Source organism: Peromyscus maniculatus, chromosome 14, assembly GCF_049852395.1.
Source record: "Peromyscus maniculatus bairdii isolate BWxNUB_F1_BW_parent chromosome 14, HU_Pman_BW_mat_3.1, whole genome shotgun sequence".
Lineage (NCBI taxonomy): Eukaryota > Metazoa > Chordata > Mammalia > Rodentia > Cricetidae > Peromyscus > Peromyscus maniculatus.
This window is the reverse complement of record NC_134865.1, coordinates 72,140,791-72,158,798: the sequence shown is the minus strand read 5'-3', so window position 1 is coordinate 72,158,798 and position 18,008 is coordinate 72,140,791. Positions and strand designations below refer to the sequence as shown.

General features: G+C 46.3%; 1 protein-coding gene across 7 annotated transcripts in view; it reads right to left on the bottom strand.

Annotated features, from left to right (window-relative positions):
- Dglucy (D-glutamate cyclase) overlaps positions 1-18,008 on the bottom strand; it is a 134,514-nt gene that overhangs the window by 9,515 nt on the left and 106,991 nt on the right. For all 7 annotated transcript variants that reach the window (XM_042261046.2, XM_076551244.1, XM_006991802.4 and 4 more), the window contains 4 exons: positions 14,151-14,411; positions 11,509-11,608; positions 6,902-7,050; positions 5,368-5,487 (listed from right to left, as the gene is read on the bottom strand). In XM_042261046.2, the coding sequence (XP_042116980.1) occupies positions 5,368-5,487; positions 6,902-7,050; positions 11,509-11,608; positions 14,151-14,411 (630 nt within the window). The remainder of the gene's footprint in view (positions 1-5,367; positions 5,488-6,901; positions 7,051-11,508; positions 11,609-14,150; positions 14,412-18,008) is intronic.

Sequence of the window (18,008 nt, the reverse complement as noted above, 5' to 3'; positions counted from 1 at the left end):
TATGATCGAATTAATTTGCTTCAACAGCCACAGGGGAGAGCACACTGTTTTATTACAGAGGATGTTAGGAAAGATCCAGATGAAGAGCTATATGGGCAAGGCACCCAGGAAGGGGCCTGGAGCTCACCCTGGATACTCTGCCCTCCAGGGACAGCATGTGTCTGTCTATCTGGAAGTGCTCTGAACTCTGTCCTTTTTGGCTTTGGTGAAGGTCTATATTAATAGACAGGGTGGCTTGCTTCCTTGGGCTCTTCTTGGACTCTATGCAACGTCCTTCTTCCTGGGTAGGGAGCAGGATTCCCACGGATCAAGGCTGGTCTTAGGACCTATCAGACAAGGGCAGATTGGAGAATTTCTTTGTGGCTGGCTAAAAGTGGGAGTAGAGTCTCACTTCAAGGAAGAGAAATTTTAGTTTCTACGGTCTGCCTTGGAGAGGGAGTTATATGAACCTAGATCCATGGATGAAAACAAGCAAATGACCTGTCTGTCCATCCATCCATCCATCCATCCATCCATCCATCCATCCATCCTCTATCTAGCTACCTACCTTCCTACCTTCCTATCTATCTATCTATCTATCTATCTATCTATCTATCTATCTATCTATCTACCTTTCTATCTATCTATCTATCTATCTATCTATCTATCTATCTACCTTTCTATCTATCTATCTATCTATCTATCTATCTATCTATCTGTCTACCAGTCAGTCATTTGTCTCTCTGTCTGCCTATCTATCTATCTATCTATCTAAAAATATCATGCTAGAATTCACCACCTTAGCCATCTTTAAGAGTATAGTAAGAAGTGTTAAATATATTCCTATCTCTCTTTATCTAGCTATTATGTCTATCTAAAATATCTATGTAGTATGTTTCAGACCAGTAAGGCTACATAGTAAGACCTTTGGGGGAAAAAGACAAAGGATATATAGGAATTGTGTTCACCAGCATAACCATCTTTAAAGGTATAATTATATAGCATTAAGTATCTATTGATCCATTCATCCAAAATAACATCATTTGTGAGAGTACAGATGAGCAGTGTTGAGTATATTTTCATGGTACAACTCAGAGCTCATCCTCAGCCTCTGTGCAAACATAGAAAAGAAAAACATATTTGGGAAGCTGTAACAAAGGAAAAGGCGGAATTTAAAATTCTTGTTCACCAGTTTAAAATGATATAGGATGGTTATGTACTGAGGATGAAGCTGACATGTGAGCTAAAACTGCTGACTGTGTCATGGTGGGATGACACAGCACATTTTTGCCTGTGTCCATCACCCTGCACTACCTCCTTTTTAAAAATGCCTTTGGTCTCACTATGACATCATCTTTTCAATTAACGAAACGTAAAACCCATGCTATATTTAAGCAATGGCCATAGCCATCATACCTGGATCATAGGGTACATGATGGGGGATGGGAGAGATGAGAGGGGACCATGAAAGGCAGCTAATAAGGTCATGTGCTGGAGGCCCCATGTGAGATGAGCACACGGTAAACTTTGAACTCCTAGTCCCTAGCAACCACTGATCTTTTCACTGTCTCCATAATTTTACGTTTTGCAGAACATTGTATATAGCTGGGTTCAGATCACACAGCCTTTTCAAACTGGCTTGCTCCTTTAGTAATATGTTCTTAAAGTTCCTTGTGTCCTTTGTGGTTTGTAGATGGAGGTCAGAGGATCTATACCATATACACGAATGAGTAAAGGGAAAGAAGGAAAGAAAAGAGAAAAAAGTGAGCTCATCATTAATTAACATTCATCTCCTCCTACCTCCCAACTGCAGATACAATGTGACCCATGGCCTCACACTCCTGCTGCCAGGCCTTCTGCACCATGATGGCCATATCCACTCAAGCTGTGAGCCAAAATAAACCTTCCCCCCCCTTAAATTCCTTTTCTCAGGCATTTTGTCACAGCAGTGAAAAAAACAACTAACACAGTATCCATAAAATAACTCCCAGGAGTGTTCATTTATTTTGCATTGAATTTTTGGTCCAGTTGGGAGAACTAACATCCTGACACTGTTGAGTCTTCGCATCCATGAACATGGAATAGCTCTGTAATTATTTAGTTCTACTTGCTATCCTCCATCAAAGTTTTATACTTCTCCTTATATAAATAAATGACATGTTGCTAGCTGTATATTTAGGTATTACATTTTTTTTTTTGAGACAGGGTTTCTCTGTGTAGTTTTGGTGCCTGTCCTGGATCTCACTCTGTAGATCAGGCTGGCCTCGAACTCACAGAGATCCACCTGGCTCTGCCTCCCAAGTGCTGGGATTAAAGCTGTGTGCCACCACCACCTGGCAAGTATTGCATTTTGGGAAGTGCTAATATAAATGGTAACGTATTTTTAATTTCAAATTCCTCTTGCAAACTGTTGGCGTATTAGAAAGTGACGCTGACGTTGTATCTTGAAAGACTGCTATAATCTATTAGTTCCAGGAGTTTGCTTTTGTTTATTCTTGTAGATTTTCCATATGGATGAACATGACATATATAAAGACAATTATTTTCTTTCTTCTCAATCCATATGCTTTTTATCTCTTCTCCTTTTTTTCTTATTGCACTAACTAGGATTTCTGGAAGGGTGCAGAAAAGCTGGTGAGAAAGGACAGCCTCACCATACCACTCCTGGCTGGACTCTTAAAAAGACTTTTTCTGTATTTCTTGCCTTATTATGTAATTTTTCCTCTTTAGTTGGCTAATATCTAGGATTATATGATTAATTTTTAATTATTGGATCTTCCTTCTTATTTGAAATAAATCCTAGTTTGTTAGTGATATGTTTCTTTTACATATTGTTGGAGTCTGTTCTTAACATTTTGCTGAGTACTCTTGGACTTTTACATTTATTTGTTTATATATGTATGTATGTGTGCATGCATGAAGTATATATTTGTGCACTAGTGTGTGTGTGCACATATGGGTCTTCAGGCCATCAGACTTGGTGGCAAATGCTATAACTCACTGAGCCATCTCACCAGCCCTGTCACTTTTATATTCATGTTCATGAAAGACATTGAACTATATACAGTTTTCTTTCCTTAAGGTGGAAGCTAAGATAACTGAAGTCAGTTATTTATTTTCTAACATATGCATTCGGTTTGAATGAGACATCCCCCATAGTCTCACGAGCATGTGACTACTTGGTCCTCAGTTGGTGGTGCTCTTTGGGGGAGGTGCGGGAGGTGTGGCCTTGGTGGAGGAAGTACATCTCTGGGGAGGTGGGCTTTGAGAGGAACAAGCCTGGTCTACTGAGAGTCGGCTCTCTCTGCTTCGTGCTTGTGGATCAAGATGTGAGCGCCCAGTTCTCTGTTCCCACGGCCATGCTGCTTGCTGTCACTCTCCCTGTCATATGAACTCTGACCCTCTGGTACCACAAGCCGAAATGAACAGTTTCTTCTCTACATGGCTCTGGTCATAGCATTTTATCACAGCGATGGAAAAGGACCAGATACAGGTGTCAACTAAATCTGGTTGACTGTCAGTGTTGTTGAGTTCAACTGTGTCCTCACAGATTTTATGCCTGCTGTATCTGTCCACTTCTGATACAGGGATGTTAAAATATCCAACTGTAATAGTTGAATCGTCTATTTCTTTTCTCTGCAGATCTTTTCCCCTTGTATATTTGGTATATCTATTTGCATTCTGGTGTTAGACACATATACACAAAGGATTTTTATATCTTCCTTGTGTATTATGAATGTGCTTTTTTATTCCTGGTAACTTCCTTTGTTCTGAAGTCTGCTCTCTGTTGGTTAGTGTTACATTTAGTTTCTTTATCTCTTTCCTTTTACTCCATAGAACTAGAGCTGGGCATCTCCTTTCCCTCACTGGGAGGTGGCAGTGGGCTGAGCCTGGGTATTTCCCTTCTCCCAGGCAAGTATGGCTTTGCTCACACCATAGCAGGCTGTGGTTTCTTTTGAGGACAGATCTTATTCAGAATAGAGCAAGATGGTGTATTTCTGAACAGTTCCTTCTTCTTACGTCCACACAAGCAGAAGAGATTTCCCTCTGATATTCACTATGAGAACCTAGTTGAGTGCCCAGAAGTAAGTCCCCCTAAATCAAGGTGATCCCCTATCATCCCCTGGAATTGTTTTTGTTTGTTTGATTGATTTGGGTTTTGGTTTTTTAAGACAAGGTCTTGCTATGTAGCCTTGGCTGGCTTGGAACCCCGGCACTCACTGTCTAGACCGGCTTCAAACACATAGAGACCTGACTACCTCTGCCCCCCAAGTGCTGGGATTGAAGGCGCACACCTGGCTCCCGGGGAGCTGAACTCCCAGGTTTGTGCGGTGAGCCTCCAGCAACTCACCAGTAAGTTCTCCATCCTGGAGAGTGTTTGTTCCTTTCCAGGCTGATTCTGACCATGAAGGGGAGAGAGCCTTTTTCAGGTGTCAGTATTTCTAGGAACTTCTGGTGAGACTAAGGGAAAGCCAAGCTTTGAAACATCTGGACATACAAGAAAGGCTGGTCCTGAGGTCCCACGAGGAAGGACAGGGAGCCTGAGGCGGAAGTTGGCAAAGGGGGCTGTGGGAAAGCCTTCCCCTGCTCACCATGTCCTAGGCACTCATTGACCACTGATCAAAGTGGCCCTCCTGTCACTCTCTCTCATCTGTCTCCTGTCCTATTGCCCTCAAACCTCTCATCACTATATCACCTGGTATATATATATATCCATCTGGGTCATTGTCTTTCAACCCAGGAAAGAAGGTTCTTTGGCACACATCATCTCTGTGGTTGCCCAGAACCCAGAACGATGCCTGGCACACTGTAAATTTTAACTTAATGGCTGAATTCCCACTCAGGGCCCTGCCCTACCCTGGGGTCCTCTAGAGCCCCTTGGAGAGAAGAAAAGCTTCTGCTCTGGTGTGATGGTTATCTTGATTTCAATTTGACTGGATTGAGAGGTGTCTGGGAGAGTAGTCAACACAGGTGTGCCTACAAGGGCGTTTCCAGAAAAGATTGACATGCTGGACAGCAATTGAGGGAAGAAGATGGTACCTGAGTGTGAGCAGAACTGTCCAATAGGGTACAAACCCAGAGAGGACAAAAGCAGTAGTCTGCCAGGCCAACACAGGGTCTCTTGCTCTGTTTCCTGGTCACTATGGAACAGGCAGCTCTTTCACCACGACGGTCTGCCTTGCTACAGGCCCAGGACCAATAAAGCCAGCAGCTGTATTCTGAACCCTTTGAGACCGTGAGCCCAAATCATCCTTCCTCTTTTGAAGTTGTTTCTTTCAGGTATTTGTCACAGTGATTAAAAACGGTCTAACACGCCTGGTCAAGCTTCAGGCCAGGTCGCTTACCCTGGCCAGCCAGGCTCTTCTTAGCAGGCACGTAGGGACTCACCAGCAATGATAGCAAAGTCAGCTTCCACATCACAGGCGATGACATCTCCGTTTCTGATGTACTTCTTCACGGCCTCCTTGACCTTGCCCGTCCCAAGCTCATTGCCTCCGTCACCCACTCCTGAAGGGAAGAGAAACAGAGTCAGTACACAGGATGAGGGTAAAGGGACCGAGAACAAGACAGTCCCACCCCACATATCAGTGATTGGCTCTGAATAGTTCTGATAACCAGACGCAGAGTCTTCTTCAGGTCTTCTAGAAACCTTGATAGTTGGGAGTGGATCTGATTTTGGAGCTCACTGGAGTGGGATCCTGTCTTCTACTAGGGTCCTCACATCCAACCACAGGTGGGGTGTCTTCAGTTCGGACATGCCACCAGGTGAACTGGAGACAAGGGTACAGTGACACTCAGTGGCTCCCTTTTCTCAGAACAGTTTCTACATTAGTGACAGCCTGATTGAATGACAAAAGCAATCCAACCACCTGCAAGTGTAAGGGGACTTTAGATGCCAGGGAGGGTCAGGACACACGTGGTGGGGGAGGGGATGCTCTGGCAGCTTCCCAGGCTCCGTCAGCTAATTGCTCCTCTGGACTCTTTGCTGGTGCTGGTGACACCTCCCTGCAGGCGGTGGGTCTTTTACCTGCCCAGCCCAGAGTGACAGGAAGTGAGAAATCAACCAAGCCGACCACACTGCGTGTGCCCCACCCACAGCCTCTTCTGGGAAAATCTGGGGATTTGCAGAAACTTTCTAGTCCACCCAGAAGGTTTTCATTGACTCCTCAAAACCTCACAAGTCAGAGGGGACTAATGGGTCTGGGAAACACTTGGAGGCTTGGAGAGTAACAGGCACAGAAAGACAGACAGGCTTTAATTACTTCGAGGGAGGAAGGAGAGCTGGCGTCCTTGGGGGCCTGCTCAGTCATAACAGTGAGGTGATTCTTTAACAGTAGAGACTGGGGGGGGGCGGGGGGTGCACTCTGCTCAAAATCTTGCTGGCAATGCTAGTTAGCTTGGCCATTTCGACCTCACTGGGCCTTGTTTCCCCACTTGCTTCTTTCCCATCACACAGGGGTTTTAGAGCAGGATAGAAAATATAACGGTTATGAAAGTTCTTGGAAAAGTATAAAGTTCAGTACCAAAACAAATTATCTCAATATATTATTAATAATAGTAATTTACCCATCTCATATTTAATACACTTAAAAAGTGAAGCATTTCTTCAGATGACACACGACAGAGTCCAGCCTGTATGATCAAAACGATACGTCATGTCTCGATTTCATTCTTGTTAATATTTCATGATGAGTTTAATTACTTCTGAATTGGGCAAGTGGAGTATGTTCTATGTATGTCACTTCCCTTTCTCCTCAGGGAACGTTGCATTTCTTAATAATGGTGTCATTAGTGTCTAGACTGGCTGAAATAAACAAAGCCCGGTTTGAGCATGTAACCCTTTCCCGGCCTGTGCGCAATGGTTAATAAAAGATGCTTAGCACTAACGTGTTCATGTTGAATTCTTAGCGGCCCCACTTACCGGTTGATGAGATTCCAGGAATCTTTTGTGCGGCAAGGAAAAGGTCATCAATGGGGTCAACCAAGTGCTTGATGTTCATCTTCCTCGCGTTGTAGTAATTGCCGTCAGCAGCTCTTCCTGCACGCTCGATGGCCACCAGATGGTCAAATCTGCCCGGAAGCAATGGCGGTAAGTCTTCATGGGGAAAATGGCAGCTTCGCTGGCTCTAACCTGCGTGTCTGTGTGAACGACCCTTGCTTTCTTAACGTGACTCCTTTAATCCTATGAGCCTGACCGAGGCCTGCTTTGTGCTGGGTGTGTGTGTAGGGGTGTGTGTGTTGGGGCGGGGGTGAGTATGGAGGGTGGGGATCACAGGGAACTAACTCACTGCATTGTTGGTGGTGGGGAGACACAGCCCAGCCCTTCTGCCAGAAGCCGGAGGAGTTCCCGGGACCTCCACACAGGTAAAGCTGGGTCCTTCACTACACTGACTGCATCACAAAAAAGAATTTCAGAAGTCGGAGTGAGGCCAAGTTAGCAAGTCTCTTCGGGGCAGGAGACAGCACACATTTCAGATTAGGTAGGCACACTCATTCTCCCTCTCTCTCCTCCTCACCTCTCTCTCACACACATGCACACCCACACCCACACACACCTACACACACACACACACACACACACCACACACCACATGCAGACCACACCACACACACACACACACACACCACACACCACATGCAGATCACACACCACACACACACCACATGCAGACCACACCACACACACACACACACACCACATGCAGATCACACACACACCACACACACACACACCACATGCAGACCACACCACACACACACATACACACCACATGCAGACCACACCACACACACACACACACACACACACACCACATGAAGACCACATCACACACACACACACACACACACACACACACACACACACACACCACATGCAGACCACACACCACACACACCCCACACCACATGCAGATCACACACCACACACACACACACACACCACATGCAGACCACACCACACACACACACACACCACATGCAGATCACACACACACCACACACACACACCACATGCAGACCACACCACACACACACATACACACCACATGCAGACCACACCACACACACACACACACACACACCACATGAAGACCACATCACTCACACACACACACACACACACACACCACATGCAGACCACACACCACACACACCCCACACCACATGCAGATCACACACCACACACACACACACACACCACATGCAGACCACACCACACACACACACACACCACATGCAGATCACACACACACCACACACACACACCACATGAAGACCACATCACACACACACACACACACACACACACACACACACACACCCCACATGCAGACCACACATACACACACACACATACACACACCACACACACACACACACACACACACACACAAAAAAAAAAAAAAAAAAAAAAAAGGACAGTACATATCCCAGGCATGGATGTAGGTTTCAAGAGGGATAACAAGATTCAGGTGTTTTTAGTGGCGATATCTATGATATATATGATTTTGTGGCCAAATGATAGAGCTCAAAGAGTATAATCTACAGCAAGGCTTAGAGAGATTAAGCAAAGTTTAAAAGTTAAGTCAAAGATGTGAGTTGGTTTACTTATTTTTAAAAAAATTCCTTTGGTAGGTGAAAACTGTAAGATGGTTTTATAAGATATACTGCTTGGATGAACTGAAGGGTTGAGGGGACTGCTAATATAGACAAGTTCACAAACATCTTGGCCCTGAGTAAGCATAGCCTTTTGTTTGTTGTGTTTTTGTTTTTCTTCCTTGAGCCAAGGTCTCATGTAGCCTAGGGTGGCCTCTAAATTGCTATGCAGCTAAGGATGACTTTGTACTTTGATTACTATTTTTTAGATTTGTTGCTACCATTATTGTGTATGGATGAAGTGTGGATGCACTCGTGCCACAGTAAATGGTGTGGAGGTGGGAACACAGCTTCCTTCCACCTTATGGGGACTCTAGGGGTCAAACTCAGGTCACCAGGCTCGGGGGCAAACTCCCTTACCTGTTGAGCCACCTTGCAGGCCCCTGAACTGTTACAAATTACTTATTTATTATTACCAATGTGTATCTGTGTCCACATATATGTGTGTGCATGTGAATAGGTACATATGTGAGTGTAAGTGCCCATAGAGTCCAAAAGAGGGCATCAGATCCCCCCAGATCTGGAGTTCTAGGCGGTTGTGGACTGCCTCATGTCGGTGCTGGGAACCCACTTTGGATCCTCTGCAAGAGCAGTGGATGCTCTTAACCACTCAGCCACCCCTTCAGCCCCAGTGTGAGCCATTTGGACTTTGTCACTTGTTTTCAGTGTCTCTCTGGGAGACTCTGGAATGAGGGCTGCTTTCCTTTCCCGTGGCCCTTAATTTTCTCCATCTTTCCATCCTACCCCTACCCCAACAACCTTTCTAACAAACAGACATTTGGATCTTCTTCAGTTTAACAGTGTCAGAAGCTGAAAGGCCAGGAGGCCGATGTCCAGGGTAACTGGGGGTCCTGAGAGTCACTAATACTCTACCCAGTGCCCCGTAACCAGCAGGGTCCAGTTGGAGAGGAACTAAGTGTTGGCTACTATGGACCCATTTCACACCTTTTCACTTTTCATTCACACCGCAGACATTAAACAACTAGGGAAAAAAATGAATGGAACATGACATGAACTCCTTAGGAGACAAAGAGGTAGATTAATAAGGGCATAAATGGCATGGTGGTCAAGTGATTGTGGAGTCCTTTCATGTAGGTCACACTTTGGGTCTTCCTGTCACTGGCCTTGGGTGAGTTGTTTGGTCTTTCTAACCACACATCACCTTTTCCATCTGCAACACATCATGCATCTGCAGGATATCACACTTATGCAGGACATCACACATCTGTAGGATATCATGCATCTGCAGGATATCACACATCTGCAGGGCATCACACATCTGTAGGGCATCATGCATCTGTAGGTTATCATGCATCTGCAGGTACATCTATAGCATTGATGGGGTTAAAGAAGGTGCCTCTCGGCTGGGCGGTGGTGGCGCACGCCTTTAATCCCAGCACTCGGGAGGCAGAGGCAGGCGTATCTCTGTGAGTTCGAGGCCAGCCTGGGCTACCAAGTGAGTTCCAGGAAAAGGTGCAAAGCTACACAGAGAATACACAGAGAAACCTTGTCTCAAAAAAAAAAAAAAAAAAGAAGGTGCCTGTCATGGAACCTGAAGCTACTTAGAGCTTAGTAAGTGTGAGCTGGGCTTGCTGTTGGTGTTTTTATTATCAGGAATGTTTTAATCTTATTTCATTTTTATTTTTGTGTATGTGTGTGTATGCCTGCTTGTCTGTATATGAACCGTGTGTGTGCAGTGCCTGTGGAGGCCAGGAGAGGGTGTCAGATCTCCTGGGACTTGCTCTACAGGCAGTTGTGAGCTACCCAGTGTGGGTGCTGGGAGCTGAACCCAGGTCCTGTGCAAGAGCAGCAAGTTCTTTTAACTGCAGAGCCTTCTCTCCAGCCCTGTTAGCAGGAATGCTATTTTGATAATCCAAAGTGAGAACACAAAACTGGCACTTTCACATCTCTAAAAGCACCCACGGTGGATTTCTTCAAAATCTCAACTCCATGAAGGACTATTATGGCCAGTCTTCAAAATGTTAAAAACAGACTTCTCACATGATGCAGAAATTCAGCTTCTGGGTACACATTGGAAAGAACTAAAAACAGGGACATAAAGAAATGCTTGTGTGCCCTTGTTCTGAGCATCACTATTCAGAATAGGTGACATGGGGGGGGGGGGGTTGTAGTAGAACAAAACGAAAGAGAAAGTGCCAGAGTACATTGCACATAGAGCCCATCTGAGTCCTGTAATACTGAGAGTCAACATTGGTTTTTAAATGTCTATCTCAGTTAAACACATGTACTGATATGCAAAATATGCTGTTGTGGGTAGTTTAAAAAGTATGCAAAGTACTGCACAAGTTATAAAATCGGGAACATACCACAAAAAAGGGGTTTTCAAAATGACCACAACACACAGTAACACACACACACAGTAACACACACACACACACACACACACACACACACACACACACACACACGGGGTGGGGTGAGGTGGGGTGTGGATAAGGAAAGCAGAGGGGGGATGGGGGAGGAAGTGTTTCAAGAGGGCAGTTTCCATCGCTCTACAACGCTATTTCTGTTTTGTTTCCTAAAAGTGTTGGCTCCCCCCAGTTGAAAAGTTTGACTACTGTCATGACCCCGTTGTTGAGAGACTGCTATCTTGGTTTCTTATTTTGTCAGATATGAGTGCCATCTCTCCCTGTTGGCATGGATATGTTTCCAGACATGCTCTATGGAGCCCTAAGTAGACCCTGATATCCCCAACCTCGTGGCTAATATAGCCTATCAGACTCTGTCTTCCTGGGCTGATGGCTTTCTTTTCTTCCATAGGATGAGTTGTATGGAAACCTTGTCAGCAAGGTTACAAGGATGTGGTCTTCCCCACCCCCATGCACTAGATCTGGGGTACCATATACATACCTTGGAGACTTGGGGTCCCCATCTTTGCACAAAAATGCCTGAGCATCTTCCATTGATCCACCCTGGTAAGTTAATATGGGGACTGGTGTCTTCAGAACACCTTGAGAATAAAGACAAAGGGCAGCCACATCAGTGCTGGGGTTGCACACGCTTGTGAAAAGCATCTTCAGACAGTAGTGCAATTATTATTGAGCGGTGTCCTTCCTAGAATACTTTGTTAGGATTAGAGGTTGGTAGGTTTACTTCTAGTCCTGACTACACTCCAGAGTTGGCAAGGGATGGAGGGTTAAAATGGACCAGTATAGACTGGGGTATGTGATGTGTAAGATGCCCCATGAGACCACGTCAATGGAAGATCTATTCTGGCCCATTGCCAACAAGAGTGCCGTGTACTCATTTAGATGCCCACAGGACAGTGTGTCATGCTCTTTACATGTATGCTCTCATTTAATTTTCATAATCCAATTCCATAAAGTGATTCTTATTTCTAGTTCATAGAAGAGGAGAACGGATGCTCAGAGACACTAAGGAAGTTGGTCAGGGTCAGATAGAGTATATATGTTGGTATCACAACTCCAGGTCTGTCTTAGTTTAATTTCCGTTACTGTGATAAAACACGTTGACCAAAGGTGAAGGGTTAGTTAGTTCAGCCGACAATGCTAGCCCACAAGCCAGCTTGATCTAGATAAGTCCTCAATTGAGACTCTTTGTCAGGTGACTCTAGGTTGTGGAAAAGTGATATTAAAACCAGCCATTAAGTTCCTACCCCCAGATCTTACCAGTTCCTCTGCATTTGAACATTCCTTCAGAGGAGACCAATAACAGCTGAAGTAGAGTCCAGAGACTCAGGTTAGGTTCTTGAATGGCAGTGGTTTACAAAGTGAAACTAATTCTTAAAACAATGTTTTATGATTACACAAATAATAGACATTATTGTAGGTTATGTGGAATATATATATATATATCCCCAAATGAAATTCATTTGGTTTTCATGAATCTATCCCCCAGCAATTTGGGGAAGGATCCTGGCTTATTCACAGGCCCAGGGCAAATCGTCAAGCAGAAGGGAGGATGGCCGACAGAGTACCCTGGTCAGTGCCCCTGGACCCAGGACTGAGAGGCATGTGACTCTGGCTTGGCCACATGAACTCTTTGAGCACCTCCTCTGTGAAGTAACGGCTACCCTCTCACTTTGCTGGGGTGGCACTATGATGGCCTTGTTACCTGTCAATTACCTGGCTGGGATCTGATGCAAAGTGGGTGCTAAGTAAAGGCACTCCTGGCTTCCCTGGCCGCACTGGGGTCAGATTCTAGTCAGGGGAGTGGGCACCAGGGAGCCCGGGCAGGCACCTGAGCCACATGTCTGAGAAAGAACACACAAGACCTCTGTGGAGGTGCATCGGGAAACACTGCCCCCTCCTGTGAGCTTCCGAGCACAATTCTTGCTGGGTTTGCGCCCCCCCCCCGGGGGGGGGCGGAGAAACCGAGAAAGGACTATGCCTTTTTTCCCCCCTCTAGGTCATTTCCTAGGCCTCAGCAAAAAGACTAAAGTAGTTTTACAAACAGGGCCAGTTGCTTTATCCAAATGTAACAAAAGTTCTGCAGAATCCAATAAAGCAATGACGCAATGATGCCCTCCATGGCATGGTGCAGGCCAGACAGTTCCGAGTCCCTGAGAGCACCCAGCGGAGCTCTCAGGAGAGGAGCAAGACACATGCTAAACACAGCCCTGGTGGGTGTCACATGACACCTGCTCTTGGCCCTGGAGCAGAGTTGACACGGTCTCCCGTCCCTCGGTTTCCTGTTCTGATCCGTCTAGGATTCCTTAATGTCTCCTTTCCTCTTGTCCTCTGGATGAGAGGCCACAGGGTGCAACCCTGGCTCCTTTGTCCCTGCTTATCCCCACAGTGGTCTCCCTGAGAGCTTCCACTGTAGAATTCACCGTGTGTGACCGGGCTCCGCTTCCTTCTTCATAGACCAGACACCTGCCTCTACTCTTTTTTTTCAGAGCTGAGGACTGAACCCAGGGCCTTGCACTTGCTAGGCAAGCGCTCTACCACTGAGCTAAATCCCCAGCCCTGACTCTACTCTTACAACAGTCTGGTTGCCCTGCAGCCAGGACCTGAGACGGGTGCAGGTGGTTGCCTGGGAGACGGTGCCAAGAAGCTGAGGGAAGGCAGAGGGGGTGCGAGGAGGGGGGTGTGAGTTTCCAGGATCACTGTTTTTAAAACTGGCATCCCCTATTCACTAAGATATGTGCATCTCCAAGAAGCCAGGGGACTTAGCCTCTAGATCCTGTCCCTAATAGGCTGAGGGTGTCATGGGGGGGGGAATTACCCCCACTGTCCTGGGTGGCGTGGGTTCACATAGCTTTAATCCTTCAGGGCACTGACGGGTGGTGGGAACTGGTCACTGTGTGGACAACAGTGATTGGTTTGATCCAGGACTTCCAGGAACCTCTCTATAAAATGAGGCCCCTGTTGCTCATAACAAAACTGTTCTGAGCTTCAAGATAAAACAGCCTATCACAAGGACACATCCTGTGGCTGGGTACATGGCTGAAGGCCCAAACGTTGATTTCCTCAGGTCTCTGCCGATAAAGACCTGCTCACGGAAATGGTTTGAGCCCATGTCCTACTCACCTTCCTTAACGGCATCTTCAACAAGCCTTGTGTGCAAGTTCAAGGCTCTCTGGTCTACCACCAGGGAGGTCTCCTTCCCCAGAGCCTGCAGGAAGGCAGCTAAAGCAATGGCTCCTGGTGGGCCATCCGTCTCCTCCGGGGGCTCGTGATTGAAATGTGTGGGGAATCCAGTGGTGACTAGTACTGAGCGGGCGTGGGACAGTGACAGAGCGGCCTGCAGCAGCTCATCCTTACGTAGCAGGTGCCCGATCCCTCGGTTACCTGAAATCACAAAAGCAAAGCAAAATACCTAGATGATTGTGTTTAAGGGAGAAACACTGATCGTTTGGGCTGGTTTGGGTTCAGAAGTAGTCATATGGAGGGCTGTGGCAGACTGAACTGTTTATAGGGATGCATTCCCATCTCTGGTCTTTCTGCCTCCCACCTCTCTCTTAGCTAGGGTGGTCAGAAGTCTGGCTCAGACTCATGGAGCTCGAGGAGACAGTGGTGCCCTGCGGAGCCTGGCCCCGTACTTCCCATGTGTTTCTCCAAGCACACCTGCCCTCTTCTTGTCTGAAATGTTGATCCGCTACAGCATGATATGATGGCAGAGCTTCCGGGCCCCCGGGAGGCTGGGTAGAGCAGTACCCCTCTCTGCTGATCCAGAACTCTCTGAAGACCTGCCCTGTGCTGTTACATGGAGGCAGCACGACCTTCTACAGCATTTGAACATAGCCTGTTGAGGCTCATTGGTTAGAATAGTTTAGCAAAACCTAACAAATAGAAGAATGTATAAAGAGGAAAGGAAATGGCATGCATTCACTGGGAGGTTTCTCCATGAGCCCAAGACAAGGTCTGTGGTGCAATTATTCCAGGAGACTGTAATACCAGAAAACACAGCAGAAGATGAGACCCAGAAAACCACAAAAGGATTGAGAATGAGCCAGCCAGTTAACCCTAAGGCAACTGGAACTCTGTGTTGCTTGAGAGCCACTAAGAAGCCTTGGAGGATGCACCCTAGACCTGCCCTATCAGAGGACCAGAGGCTACCCACTAGTTCACTGGCATCTGTCCCCTGTTGGGGGGAACTTCACTGCACGCACTGGACTGTGCCTCCTATAATAGAGAGAGAGAGACTGTCCTCTAGTGGAGGAGTGGAGCAAATGGGGAGCCATCATCCATCACCTCCGCAGAGAAGCTCAGTCTCAGGAAACACAGACAGGGTCAGCAGCTAGTGCTAAGGTTGGCCAGCCAGGCCCAGCTGAGCCACACCACTTCCTGACTCATGTCCCTACTGTCATGCCTCTGTCCACCGTCATGTCCCTTCCCTACGAGTGCCATACGGAGGCCGAGTGTGACTCAGCATGTCCACCCCAGCTGAGCTGCCTCAGAGCAGGCCAAAGGGATGGGAAGGGGCGTTGGCTTGCAGTTGAGGTTCACAGAGAGAATTAAGGATGCCGGGTCTGCATCCCCACTATGGAGGCCCCACTCCAGACTGAGTCAGGAACAGTTCCAATGCAGGACCTGGCGCATGAGAGCTGCGTGTCCTTTGTCCTATATCTGGGTTTTCCTACATGAAAAATGAGGCGGGTAGCGAGATGGGGGATCTCTGTGGGGAAAGAGACTCTCAACCACTGTTTGTTGGAGTGGGAACTGGAAGTTGGGGCCTGGGAGATGATTTTTTTCTTAGACTTTTTACAATTCTCTCATCTGGTCTCTGGCATCCCTAATAAAGTAGTCACCGGTAGGTGTAAAATTAAACTGTGGTATTGTTTATGGTATCCAGTAATGGATTACTAGTCAAATGGTGGCATACTCACACAATGAAATTTTAGCCAATCAAAGGGATGTCGCCAACTGGGTATGGTGGCTCTTTCCTGTGATCCCAGCTCTCCTCCTGGGAGACTGAGGCAGGTGGACTGCAGAGAGTTCAAAGCTAGCCTGGGCTATAAAGTGAGACTCTGTCTCAGACAGGCAGACAGGCAGATAGATAGACAGACAGACAGACAGACAGTATGTAGATGTTGTAGAGATCATTTCGTGCTATGGAAAGTTTATTAAAAAGTCCTAAAATAGAATCATGGTGGGGTTCCATTACATATATTCCTGTATGCAAAGATTTGAGACCAAAGAAAAGGACTTCAATGGCAAATGCAAGCCTATTAATAATTTATTGATTGTGATGGATTCTGGTATTTAAAAAAAGTGTGTGGGTAGGTGTGTGTGTGCTTGTGTGTGTTCTTGTGCATGTGTGCTTGTGTTCATGTGCATATGGAGGCCTGAGATTGATGCCATGTTTCTTCTTTTTGATTGCTTACTCCATTTCCTTTCCTTTCTTTTCTTCTCTCTCTCTCTCTCTCTCTCTCTCTCTCTCTCTCTCTCTCTCTCTCTCTCTCTCTCTCTCCCTTCCTTCTTTCCTTCCTTCCTTCCTTCCTTCCTTCCTTCCTTCCTTCCTTCCTTTCTTTTTTTGAGGCAGAGTCTCTCACTGATTTGGCTAGGCTGACTGTCCAGTGAGCCTCAATGATCTACCTGTCTGCCTCCTTACTTTTGGGATTCCAAGCACACACTGCTGTCCCTGCTTCTCACATGTGTGCTTGGGACTGAAGCCAGCTCCTCCCCCTGCCGACACGGCATGCCTTAACCAACTGAGCCAGCTCCTCGGGCTCCAGGATTCTGGTCATTTTTATTGATTCTTCACTTTCATACACTTTCTTTCTATAACTTAATTTTATTAATTAATTAGATTCATTTTTGAGACTGGGTCAAACCCCGGTCTTGGATTAATGGTCCTCCTGCCTCAGCCTCCTAGATACAGGGGTGAGAGGCATGCACCACCATCATGGCTATTTTCAAGGGTCTTCTGATGTTCCTACAATAACATTGTTGACAAGGTAGAGAAGAATAACAGCATTTTTATAAAACAAAATTGGGCATAACATGTTTATTGGAGTGTGAGGAGTACTAAAGAGAACGAGGAGAGAGTCTGGGCAACTGAAAGCTGTGTGTATGTATGATGATTTTACTACGAGGGCAAAAAACATTACTATAAATCTTGCACCCTCCATATCCTCCAGACACCTCAAATGCAAGTCAATGTCCTCTTTAAAATGACTGAGTGGCTCTATTAATAAGCTCAGTGAGTAATGCCCGGCACAAAGTACACCGCCATTAATCTTACATCTGCTTATTTGAGTGGGAATCAAAATCATCTATTGTTCTTGCAGATGAAAGATGGTTTTTCACAGATGAAATCAGCACATCAGACAGTCATAAATCTGCCTCTGCTGGGACTCATGCTTCAAGCCTCAAACCCCAGTCTGCAGGAGCGCCTATGGGCGGCATTGTGTCTGACCTTTCTGCTCACCCTTACGAGGCAATGGGTGAACCGAGGGGGCAGTAAATCTACTGTCAACTCCTTCATTTAAACTCAGAGCTAATCTCAGCGTTAATAATTCATCTTTCCTCATGACGCCGTGTTAAGTGGGGACGCCATCAGCTTGGGTAAGACTGTCTGGGAGGGAGAAATTATTATGGAAAAAATTTAAAATATCTACCCAGGAGAGTGTGGGAGTACTCTTTAAAAAAAGAAAAAAGAAAAACTGCATGTATTTACTTGTGACTCTGTGTGTGTGTGTGTGCGCGCACACGCGCACGCATGTTTCTATGTGTGTGCTGTAGCATGCGTGTGGAGATCAGAGGACAACTTTTGGGAGCTGATTCTTTCCTACCACATGGGGCCTGGGGATCAAATTCAAGTCATTGGCCTGCTAGCAAATGTCTTTAGCCACTGAGCCATCTCACTAGCCCTGGAACATTCTTTTTAATTGCCCAGGCAAGAATATATAGGACTCTACATACACCTGCCATGAGCATGTCCTT